The sequence below is a fragment of the Mesitornis unicolor genome, unplaced genomic scaffold (assembly GCF_000695765.1).
Source record: "Mesitornis unicolor isolate BGI_N332 unplaced genomic scaffold, ASM69576v1 scaffold9263, whole genome shotgun sequence".
In the NCBI taxonomy this organism is placed as follows: Eukaryota; Metazoa; Chordata; class Aves; order Mesitornithiformes; family Mesitornithidae; genus Mesitornis; species Mesitornis unicolor.
The window spans coordinates 35,096-47,974 of record NW_010173986.1 but is presented as its reverse complement, the minus strand read 5'-3'; the positions used below and the strand labels follow the sequence as shown (position 1 = coordinate 47,974).

General features: G+C 37.4%; 1 protein-coding gene across 1 annotated transcript in view; it reads left to right on the top strand.

The window, feature by feature from the left end:
- MYO1E (myosin IE) overlaps positions 1-12,879 on the top strand; it is a gene marked incomplete at its 3' end in the record, with an annotated part of 58,217 nt that overhangs the window by 13,626 nt on the left and 31,712 nt on the right. Inside the window, exons 5-9 of the mRNA XM_010180895.1 lie at positions 4,577-4,664; positions 6,295-6,384; positions 7,320-7,451; positions 8,868-9,002; positions 9,958-10,090. Of these exons, the coding sequence (XP_010179197.1) occupies positions 4,577-4,664; positions 6,295-6,384; positions 7,320-7,451; positions 8,868-9,002; positions 9,958-10,090 (578 nt within the window). The remainder of the gene's footprint in view (positions 1-4,576; positions 4,665-6,294; positions 6,385-7,319; positions 7,452-8,867; positions 9,003-9,957; positions 10,091-12,879) is intronic.

Genomic DNA, 12,879 nt, shown 5'->3' with positions numbered 1-12,879 from the left:
GCTGAACCTAAGCAGTTTCAAATGGACCTTTGGTTTCAGTGAACCATAGTTTGTGCCTTCAAAATTTGTCCTGTGGAAAATGAGTGATGATAACAATATGGTTATTATGAGGTGCCTGTTTGCTTCTCTACTTCACAACTAGTCTGAATTTGGGGTGACTTCATTGAAAATCCCTGGTGGAACAGAAGGAACAGAGCAAGCTAGTATAGAAGCAAACCCAGGTTTTTCCTTCTCCCCACCCCCCTCCAAGAAAGGTTTGTGAAGAGCGAATGTAAGAAAGAAGGTGTAAACTGGACTGATTCACAGTCAGATCAAAAAGGTTGTGCCTGGCTTATGGTGCACATGGAGGAATGGAGGCATAATGATGATGGGCAGGGAGTTGGTGCACACCTGCGTCTTCCTACAGCATGGGGCTTGGGTACCTGTGGCATCTACCTCTGGACCTGGGAAGGGACGTGCATTCCTAGAGACTAGGCATAGATTTCCAGGCAGGTAAAGGAAGGTCCCTGCAGTGTCCTGCCGTAGTCAAGACCATATATGTGTGTGAGGGTCATACACCCTTTTGCTGGGACATTTAATTTTAAAATTCTAAATAATACATTTAGACATTAATGGAAGAAGTTCATCCTCTTCAAAAAGTCAGTGAATGAATTAGGAAAGCAGATCCAAAAGAAAATAGTTCTCTGAAGAGCTGAATGCATAGCAACCCAAAAGAATATTTTTATGTGATAATACTGATTTAAAAAGAAAAAACTGTTACCAAACTACCTTTCCAGGGCCAGGGAAGCCTGTTTCATTAGTGAAGTAATTGCAGCATATATGTGTATGTGTTAAGAAAATGACATGTATGCATGTTTAATTATAGCTGAGAAGCCATGAGCTCTTTGGAAGGGCTGTTAGCAGTGTAAACAGTGACGTTATTCATGGGCTGGGTTCGGGCTGGGCTGAACTCAGGTGCGGAGTGTGCTTGGGTGGAAGGAGGGAGCAGTACCCGCAGTCCTTTTGTATGCACCAGGCAGAATTAAAAAGGAAGGTTACTCATATACGTAATGCAGATAAGCTGGAGTTTGATTTCTCATTAAGTTTATTTTTTACTGAGGCATGAAATTTAACTTAAGCCTCTGTTGAACCAAGCTTATAAATGTCTACTTACAGCAGACTGTTCGCATTTCTTCCTCGCTTGAAATGGTGGCATTTCTGACCTATCAACAAGGAGTTGTGAAATCAAGATTTTAATTATGAAGGCTTGTCTGCTGTGGATTTATTTCCTTCTGGACTATCATTGTCCTTTAATTAAAAAAAATGGAGGTTATGATTAGTATTTTTCTAGTATGTAGTAATACAAAATAGAGTGTTCTTAAGGTTTTACCTTTCTATAAAGTCGAGGACTTCATTTTCCCTGTCTTTCTATTCTCTGCCAGGACATGTTGCAGTTGCTTTAAAGCAGTTTTTCAGTCTTTCTTGTTTGTAATTTCAGTTTCCATTTTACATTCATGTGACAACGTTTGACTACAGTAACGCTGTGTATGATGACTGCATACCTGAAAAGACAATCCATCTTAAATACTACAAATATATGTTAATGGAAAGATCACTTACCACCCCAGCTGTTTGTAGTGAACTCATGTCTATCTTAAGTCTGTTAAATTCAAAATTTAATATGAGATTTCTAGTCAGCTTCTATATCTCAGCTTTCCAGAGGACTCAAATGACCAATGGTTCTAAAACATCTGTAACTGGAAATGTGGTTGACTTTAAATGAGAAAGTGGTAGAAACGTAAGTCTAATGCAGTAAGAAAAGTTAAGTAAAAGCTTTGATTCAGAAGGGAAAAATATTTAATTGAAGTTATGCTATTGAGGTTTCTCTGAATATAATTAGAGAAAGTAGATTTTCTGTGTAAACAAACTAAGAAGGTTATCCAAACACATCAGGTTATTTTACATCTGCAGTGTCCTTTACTGGCAGATCAAAGAGTTCTTTATAAAGGTTTTTTATTAAAGTTTCTATATTGCCCTGACAATGTAGATAACTATTACTTGTATTGTTCTGCAGCCAGGAATACTATATTAAATGTCACTCCGAAAATTCATTTTAGAGAGAAGGATGAGGCTCTGTATCAGACCTTTCTTCTCTAGGCACTGGTTGTATTTCCTCTGGGAAGAAAAGAAGGAGAAAAAAAAATTCCCTCTGCATTTGTAGTCTTACTCTGATTTCCGCTAAGTGTTAATTGATCTTGCTGAACAAAATGCCACTCTTCTGAAGTAGCAAATAGTGCTAGAAGAAACAATATGTCTTTCTAAGCATTATCTTTTTTGTTAGTGGTTGAGACTATGTGATGTTTTTATTTTAGTAAGAAAAGTCTGAGAAAATTGTCCATACCACAATCCTTTCACTTTAAGCCATTATAATATTTTTTTTCAACATTTAAAAACTTCTGTACTTCCAATATACTTAGAACTGCCAAGCTGGAAATGTCTTCTTAAAACATTTTTAATAGCAGCAGAGAGTAAGGTATATGTGAAAAAGCTTCTTTTTTTTAGGAATGCCAGCATTTCCCTGTTACAGTTGACTACCTGAGCTTTACTGGGGGCCAGATACCATCCCACTGGATAAAGTTACCTCAGTTCATAAATAATGCATCATCCTCTTTTATTCTGGTTTAACTGAAACAATTTACTGGTCTCTGATCAATAAAACCATAAAACTGAAAAACGTGTGTGCATGCATAAGCAGAAAGCAAACTGTGAAAAGCAGTCTTTCTTAATTTAATGTAAAGGACCACTTACATCGAAACAGACAGTAACAATGAGATGGAGCTTTATTCCTCCAGGTTGATTTCTGTGGCAAACACTATGGAATGAGAAATACAAGCCACACTTAATTTGAACCAAAAGGAGAAGCATAATTTGTGCATCAAAGAAAATCTTACAGAAATGTGTTAAATTTTTACTGCATGGTAATACCTGATCAAATTCCTTCAGTGTTTGGCTCCAGATCCTCCTCTGTGTTCAGTTGAAAACTGCATATATAAACCTGAGTATGAGTCACTTTAGGTTGGTTTGTCGGTCTTCTTTCACAGCAGGATGAGCAAATTTACTGCAGGCAAATTTTGAAGGAATGTTATTTTAATTATTGAACTGTTGCTGATCTGAACTTGTAAATACAGTTTGCCATCCAGCAAACTCTGTCTGTCCCTGTGAATGTAGTAGACAGCAATATTACAGGCTTTTTTCTTCATGCTTAGGAAAAGATAATGAAAATCGTCATTAATTATTCATGATTTTTTTCACCTTTTAAAGTTTTCTGTTTGATCTGTAAAACTGCAGTCAGAGGACAAAAGCATTAAAACATTTTGGGGGTCGGGGGGAAGCCTTCCAGTGTTTCTGTACTGTTTGGAAGCTTTAAAGAGGTAAAATGGTATTTGCAGCTTGGTGAGGTTTTTTCAGAACGAAACCTTTGGAAATGTCTCCATTAGTTATGCTGATGAGGAGCTATGAGTTGACATTCTCAGCAACTTCTTTTCCTGTGCAGGACATGCTGATGTTTATCTGGCAAATGTAGCTAAAATTTGTGCAGGAAAAGATGTGCATTTGATCCACATCCAGGAACAAGTAGGTGCAGGATAGAAGAGTCAACAACATTCACTGAAATTCCTCAGGAGCTTAAAGATAGCATGGATTTTCATACAAGGAGAAAAAATACTTGGATGTCTTTATGACATTGAACCAACGTTTGTGTGTTGTTTTTCTGTATTAGTATAGTTGTTCAGGCCAGGGTAAATTTATTAAGATCAAAGCTGATTTGTATCAACGTTTGTGTAAGTCTGGAGGAATTCTATTAAAATGAACTTAGCTTTAAGTTATGAAATAAAGTGTGAGGTTGGGTTGTCTGGCATGCCTACCTTCTTTCCCTCTTGAGACCTTATTAATTGTGAGAAGGCAAATGTACTGACACTGTAAACATCATTTGCCGTTTAAGTGAAATATTATAACCAAGGGAAGGAATTGTGAAAGCTCGTATGGAATATTAAGACTTCATGTACCCTGTGCCAAGAGGAACAGGAAGGTCATTCCGTCATTCAGGATGTGATTAATAAGGCTTCATTATTTCATTCAGGAACACCTAAACCAAAAGCCTCCTGAACTGAAGCGGGTATCTGGCATGGCATTCAAAGCTTGGATTTTCAAATGAGATTTTGTGTTAAGATCTGAAATCCCACTAAATTTAGATGGGAACTGAGTTCTTAACACACTTGTTCTCTGAGCAGCTTGGTTTAAGTATATTTATTTCCCAGTTTACATGATTTTCTGACTTTGAAGTGCCATAGAGATTCTGGTGTCCATGCAAGATGATGTATTCAAAATGATTTATTCACAAACATAGCCAAGTACCATGCTACAAAACTATATCACAGTCTATATATTACCAGCTCACCCAATGTAAATATGGTGTGTATTTATTATTGTCATTCATTGCTAAGGTATCTAGTCTTGGTTGAACAAGAAACTTCAAATTACTCTATTCTGGAATTATTTAAAGACTAATAGGTACGTTTTCATGTTCCTTTGTTCATAGTGGGGAAAGTGGCGCTGGGAAGACTGTAGCTGCGAAATATATCATGAGTTATGTCTCCAAAATTTCAGGAGGTGGCCCTAAAGTACAGGTGAGTTGGTATAGAGTAATACTGAAGCATAAGCATAGTCTAAAGATTTGCTTCAGAGGGAGAATGACAAAAGTCTGTCTTGGCAGACACTGGCAGCCAAGAGGCACTCTACCACAGAGTGAGCAGCTATAAATGCATACAAGCCCTCACCAGCAGAGACAACTGAAGTGGACAGTGAGCTGCTTGCAGATGTGTGGTGGGAGCTGTAGAAGGGATATCCACAGACCCAGTATAATCTCTGCTAAAAGTTTCATAGTTCTCATGCTGAATTATGTCTACAAGCATTTTTAGTGTTTGTTTTTTTTTTTTTTAGTTAAAAAGTAAAAGGTACTTTAATTATCGTTCTTCACCACATTAAAAATAACAACCAGTCTCCTCTTAGCAGATGTGAGGGTGTTTTCCTCCTGTTGAAAACTGAATGGGCTTTTCAGGTTTTTGTTACTTCCATTGAATCTCTGATCTGTGTGGATACATCAGAGAGCCATCAGTAGGAACATCGTCTTGCTTTATGAGATTATCTAGCCAAAATCAGAGTATCTGAAAGCTACCTGAAACAACAAATAGTTGTTACTAATTATACCATCAATGTCTGCTCTAGCTATTGAAACTTATTAACTAAAGCTAATTGAGTGAATTAGCTGTAAAAATTCCCTTAATGACATTACAGTGTCATTCATTGACTAATGTGGTTGGTAGGTAGTAACTGCTTTTACCAGTCTGCTCTTTTTGAGTGCTTACTGTTATTTTTTGCTCTGTTGAAGTCTCAAATGTTGAGTATGTTCTTTCAGCTTAGTTTTGCACAACAGAGATACTGGGAACATTGCAGAGAATAATTCAGTAACCAAAAGAATGACCCAGAGAAAGTATGCATTGTGTTCTTTCTGGAACAAACATAATAATACTTTAAATATTTGTTTTATTTAAGAGATTCCAGCTTTTTGTACAAAATTCAAAATGTTATTAGTGATTACAAAGTAACAGTTGATGAAGTTGATAAGTTGCCTTGAGCATTTCTTTTTGAATAAAACTCAATCTTCTCTTCACAACCCAGCGTGCATTGGGTCGGTTCCAAAGCTAGGATCTTGTCCATACTGCCAACGCGTAGCATCAGATAAAAAGACAACGGTAACGTGCTCTATTGCTGTCTAAGTCAGCTAGATAGCCGCATCGTTGATCCTAAAACATGTAGCTAAAGCGCTTGCAAATTCCTAAGTTTCATGCTGCTCTGACTTCACTGGTTGTGGTTCCAGACTCCCAAAAAGGTTTAAATGCTGATGTGTAAGAAGGAAATGGTTTAAAATAAAGATGATGATGAAAAAAACCATCAGTTTATTGGCTGTGTTCCTTGGCAGAACAGTAAACAGAAGGACCAGTTTTTAGCCTCAGGCATTTTGATTAATTCTGTAGGATTTTCTTAAAACAAACAGAAAACCCAACAAACTAAAAGCTGTGGGAAGTAGAAAAAGAAAATAAATTCTATTTCATATCTGATCAAGAGGATTCCTTACAGATGCAGGCTTTCATGCTTTTTAAATTTATAATCTAGTTGTGATAATTTTCTAGAAAATCTCTAAGAACTTAAAGAATGTCTATTTCTAAATCTCTGTTTCTCTTGTTTCCTAAAATTTAGCATGTTAAAGATATTATTCTGCAGTCCAACCCTTTACTGGAGGCCTTTGGGAATGCAAAAACTGTACGGAACAATAACTCCAGCAGATTTGTAAGTCCCTTTACCTTAGAGATTGCTTTATTCTTCCGACTTCTGTGCTGTTAGAGTGTTCAGGAGTATAATATAAATTGACTGCAAATGAGGTAAATATAAATAAAATATAAAGTGTGTTTTAAAACAAAGTATATGTTGAGAGGCCTCTATTTCATTCTGTATAGGTTGCACATTTTTTTCTCTTACAGTATGTTCTGGTCACAGTGAAGTTACTTGCTTGCATTTTACAAATAATGAGCAACAAACTGGCCAGTTCTTCAGATCAGCAAACTATAAGCAGTAATACAGGCTTTAAAAAAAAATGATAGCTTTTTAAAAAATAGATGAAACCTTCCTTAGAGTTGTTTGATAGGAAATGTCTTTACTAATATATACAGAGAGTAGGCAGGAATTAGTTTGTCTGCCATTATGAAATACTCAAGGTAATATTGTGAAATGACTGTTCACTAGAAAACGTACTGTAGGGTCTGCTTTTAAGTTACACATAGGCTTTACAAATTTGTTCTGCAGCCAGCATGAGTGTTAATGCAGTTAATGTCTCCCTGAAAGAGAAAGGTATTTGCTTTACTCTGCTTCCAAGAACGCTGTGTTTGCTGTTGGTCATAAATCTGTTACATTTACTTCCCGTGTAGATGAGCCTTATGGTTGCCTTTATACTTAGCAAGAGTCTCAGCAGTGACAAGAAGCCGCTCACTTCCTCGCTACACTTGCATTTACACATGCTGTATTACCCAAGGCCAGTGCTGTATCAATGCAGAAAGAAAGATGTGTGATAGTTCATGAATCTAAGCGTAGGGTATACCTTGAGGCAGCTGTGTCACTGCAGCCGTAAAGATTAAGTATCCTAGTAACCTTTCTTGAGATACAGTACAGGTACATGATTTCAGTTTTGTATTTACTAATCATTCAACAGCTTTAATAATTTATTGCAGGGGAAATACTTTGAAATCCAGTTTAGCCCAGGTGGAGAACCAGATGGAGGGAAAATCTCCAACTTCCTGCTGGAAAAATCTCGAGTTGTAATGAGGAATCCTGGAGAAAGGAGCTTTCACATTTTTTACCAGGTCAGAAGTCTATAGGTCCTTTCCAAGTCATTTGAAATAACTTGTACCACTTTTTCCTTTTGACTGAAAAATTGTTCTCAACACAGTGAGATTACTGAATGCATACTCAAGGAAGTAATCTGGGTATCACTGAGAGCTTGGTTAAGACACCGTCTAAAATAGACCTACCTAGCTGCCTGTCAGCACCAGAACACAAGTACTTCAGTGTTTCCAAGGCCTTGTTTGGAAATTCACTGTGAACTGCCATATGGAAAAGTCCAATAACATATGATAGGAAAACGTGAACGTTACAAAAGATTTCTTTTTAAACTGGCCTATATAATTATACCTTCTGCTCTTGAATTCCATAGCACGGCTATGAAAGAGAAATTTAATTCTCATTTTTCTAGGGCATTATCTATTTGTTGACTCCTCCTAGCATCCCTGCTTTTTTTGTGTTTCAAAAAGCTTTTCTGGCCTTCACTGGTCCTTGACATGCGAGTTCCTTATCTGCTGAAGTGCTATTGATCAAGCTCTACAAAACTAGAGTAAAGACAGTGCATTATAAGTGATTGTAAGCAGCTTCATGTAAGTTGAAGTGCCATTGCCAGGATGGAAAGCTGAGCTGGAGCTGGAATTGCTCTAGGAGCTGTGCATTCTCCTCCTCCAAGGTACAGGAACAATTTGCACTGTCCTGCTGATTTTCCTCCGTGCCTTGGAGAGGCTTTTTGACACAGGAGTTACAAGACTATGCGGTTTAACCATTCTCTTCCGAGGTTAATTTGTTCATTCCCTCCTGTTGCAGCCATGCCTGTGCACAAGTGCATAGACTTTACATAGGTCTGAGGAGCCTCTCCTCTGGCATCACAGAGAGTACAGGAACCTTTGTTAACCACTCTGTTATTTATTCTTGGCCCCGTTGGCCTAAATGATGCAAAGAGGTGTGACTTGAGCCATGCTCCAAATCAGCGTAGTATTGGAACAGTACAAAACTTAACATATGCCACAATGGCCATAAAGGATTCTTGGCCTCACAATCAGAGTCACAAATAATGCTTTCTTAGCATGTTCTTTCAAGTCTGCCTACCTTTCAGTAGGCATGGAAAACACATTGCCCCTGAGGATCTAGATAATACATTGCGGATTGGAAAACCTACTTTGCCTTGTCTTTATGAGGTCAAGATAATGGAAGGCATTCAAGTCAGTCACAGTTTTTACTTTGTATTAGATGTAGAAGTTAGAACTAAACCGTTCATGGGAATGGGAGTCTGGTCTTATGGGTTAAACAATTAAGAAAGCACAGGAAGGATACATACTTGGCACAGCACTAGCCATAGCTCTCCCAGGAATTTCAGGCTCAGTCACCTGCTTTCAACTTGCCTCCTCTCTGCTGAAGATCATTGTATGATACCTAATTTGGGAATTTTTCTTCTGCAGCTAATTGAAGGGGCCTCCTCAGAACAAAAAAACAGTCTTGGCATTACCAGTATGGACTACTATTACTATCTGAGTCTCTCTGGGTCCTACAAAGTCGATGACATCAATGACAAATCAGATTTCCAAGAAACACTGGTGAGTTTTTTACTCTAAGATTTGCATGGTGGTGGATGTATGTTCATTTCACTGTCCGTTTGTAGCACAGACATTGATGTATTAATGTGGGAATGAGAAATGAATGTAGGCGTAACTTATTTTAGTTGTATTTTACCCTGAGGAAGAGGTATCTTGCCATGAAGAGGTCTTGTGTTGCAGCCTCACAATCCTGATAAAATAGATACTTTTATAGAAATGCGTTTTGTTTTCTGTTCTTTTTCAGGAGGGTGCAAATTTAATGTAATTTAATTGAGCGCAGATACTCTGCAGTATGAAAAATGTGAAAATGCAAACAGTGAGGAACGAGAGAGTGCCCTATTTTAGCTAAATTCTTAGTGGTGACTGATCTTCCATGCCTATATAAAACAGTGCAACTGAAAGACTGGAGAAAGGGACTTAGAAATCATAGATCTTTATACAGTGCTGTTGCCAATTCCTTTTGTGACCTTTATGCATGTCACGTCAACTTGCTGGTGTGCTGTTAGTAGAAATTTACTATTCAAAATAAGCACATCAACACATCTTATTTATATATGTTGCACATTTAAAGGCCTAAAAAAAAATAATTACTGTTGTATTCCAGGTAATTTGGTATTTTAGAAAAAGTTGGTTGAGAAGACATTTTATAAATTACCTTGTACTCTAGACTCCAAAACCCAGTGTAGTTGTGGATCATTTTCTAGTGAGTGGCTGAAATTCACGGCCTCAGCCAGACAGACCCTGCCTTTTAGTGTCATTCAGTACAGCTTCAGTTATTAGTCTCAGTGGATAAACTGTCTGTGCAGAAGGGATGAAATAATTTCCTCTTAGGTTCATTGTTTCCCATTTTCCAATGACACTGTTATTTTTAGTGTGACACCTAAGAGGAGTTTTAAAAGGACTTCAATGACAAGAAGTGATGATACAAATTTTTTTTCATTCTTTTTCTTCCCAGCATGCAATGAGTGTGATTGGGATCTTTGCAGAGGAACAAGCACTGGTGCTGCAGATTGTGGCAGGAATACTGCATTTGGGAAACATCAGCTTCAAAGAAGTTGGCAACTATGCAGGAGTGGAGAGTGAGGAGTGTAAGTAGTTCTGGAAACTGCTACAGAATTCACAATGGGCTGAAACCCAGGTGGCCTGAGGTGAACTGCAATCTTGAGCTGCTTATCCAGACCACAGTGCATCACTTCTTACAGTGCGAGGCTGCTAATTTAGATTCTCTTCCAAAACTAATGGTACTGAGGCCCTGTTTTGTCTTGTACAATGCCAGTGATTTAATAGGAGTGCAGTTTTGCATTTTGAATTTAAGAAATCCTTTTCCGGCCTTAGAGTATGAAATAATAGAAATTGTGAGAAACGCTTTCAAACAAACTTGAGCTTTGCTCCTTTGAATGCATCAACGTGTGTTCATAAAAACACTTGTTTCTTATGTGGCTTGTCTGACCTCATTGCCATGTGAAAGCAGCTACCAACTTGTGCAGTATCCCCAGTCTTAAATAAAAGTATAGAGTTTTTCATGTGTCTTACAATTCCAAATGAGCTACTGGGCTTCCATTTAGATGACAGTATCAAATCTTTCGGTGAAATCAAGACATTTAATAGCCAGATGAGATAGATACAATGTGCTGCATCAAAAAGTAACAAACTGAAGAGTAGTTGCTGGATGTGAATGTATTTCTCTGATGAGCCATGTGCACTGTATTTCTCTTGCTCACTGGGATATAAATACAAAAGTTATGTATGAATAATACATTGAAAAAATAGCAGATAGAATGAATATAGCATTCATTCATAAACATACTGCATTTTAAAGAAGCAAGAGAAACAATTGCAATGTCTAGGACAGTTTCTGCATTATGAAGTTGAAAGTTGGGTTAGTTTCTCCTTCCATTAATCCTCCCTGCAATTTACTGTTTGTCCTAGCCAACTCAATAGGAAAGCATTTATAGCCTGGATAGCTATGAAAGATAAAACACGAGAGACTACTGATAAGTCATGCTTTGCATAAGTCTGAAATAATAAAAAATGTTAGGAATTTGGTCAATAGTATTCTTCTTCTTATATAGCAAATTGCAGAAAAATGTGCCAAGGCTATTCTTCAAGATGCCAAAAACTCTACTCTCTTACTCTGAGTAAGAATCAAATCTATACAGACCATTCTTGACAGACATTTAGACAAATAAGTCTTCAAAACTGCCAGTGATTTCTACCTATTACGGTGGTTGATTATATCAGTAGTTGAAAAAAAAAAGTTCTCATTTATTCTAAGTCTTCCCTGTTGCAAATCATGGCAAATACTACTTGTTCTCTCCTGGATGCAGAAAACCATTTGAATTATCCCTCTTTACACTTGCATTGTATTGAAAATTTTGTTTTGCGCTTTCTGCAAGCCAGTGAACTGAACCTAGTCTTTTCCAGCTTTTCATCACAGACTGTGTTTAACACTATTCCACAGAACAGTAGTGATGACTCTTGGAGGATCATCTTTTCAATTACATCCATAGCCTGCTTTATAGTAATTTCTAGACAGTGTCGCTATGGTCCCTACCTAGGCAAAATAATAAGGCATTTTAAGAACATGAAGTTATATCAAGTCATGTCCAGCTGTTCTTCCTTTACATTAAATCATTAGCACTGTGAAGGAAGAGTTTCTGAGGTACATATGGTGGTTCTTGTCATCATACTATCTGCATAAATTCTTACAGTAGTATTGGCTAAATACTTATTTTGGCATCTTTACAGTATATACGAGCCTATTTAATCTATACTTAGCTTCATTCTTTTCCATTTTAAAGCATATGATGTCTGACCTTTTCGTGTGCTCTTCAACCTGAGTTCTCAGTGAAGGTACCAGAGATGTTGCCAGTGGCTCAACTTTGTTTAGCTGTGTGGTTCCTGGTACACTAGGATAAATTATATCAGCTTGCTGATGGTAATAAATTGAATTTCAGAAAGCTGGTAGTTATTTGCTGTTTCAAAAATAATTCTGGATTAATGTACTGAAGGGTTTAGTGAAATCATGCTGTGACATTACAGATGTATAAAGCACAAGTGGCTGCTGCCTTAGTCATTACTTTACATCCTCCTCGCACCAGTAAAGTAGATCTGAAAGCAATGGAGCATGGAGCAAACACTGTAAAGGATTATGTGGTTTAGTGGAGGTGCAATACCAACTCCAAGAGCTGCCCCTGGGAGCCATTTCTCTATACTTCCAAGCTGTTTCTCTTTTTGCATTCCTTAAGGGGTGTGACACCTGCAGCTAACATCTGCATCACGTGCTAAGAATGCAAAGAATTCTAGACCTGTGGCTGCACATATGAAATGCATATTTCTGCTTCACTTTTAAACAAGGGAAACCAGAATTTGCAAAGTACTTCCAGAATAAGGGATGAAGAAACCAAAATCAAATAAATGGCAAGGCAATCGAAAACTTTGTACAGTATCCTGACTTAGGAGAAGAAAGGGAAAGAATGTTAGGAAGCAGATTGCATATTCTTTGTTATATTTTAAATATTTCATATATTTGCAAAGAATTTTCAGTGGTCTCAATTTTATTTAATGTGTGAGCTCTATGTTTCTGTTTTATTTCCAACTCCTCTAAGAGTGATTTGTTTGAACCATATAGTTCAAAACTATGATCTAAGCCAGCTTGCATGCTTGAAGGACCGAAGGTAGAAAATAGAAAAAGCTGACTATTTTACTTCAAGGTAGTTCATCTTAATGGAAATCCATGTACGTAAATAGTTGAAAATGTCCTTGGAGACCTTAGGGAAATTTTAAAGGGAGAAATCCCTCCTCTTTCTTCTTAAGCTGCATGCCCTGTGAGGTTGATTACTGCTGATTGTTACTAGAGATACAGCCAAAATGTCCT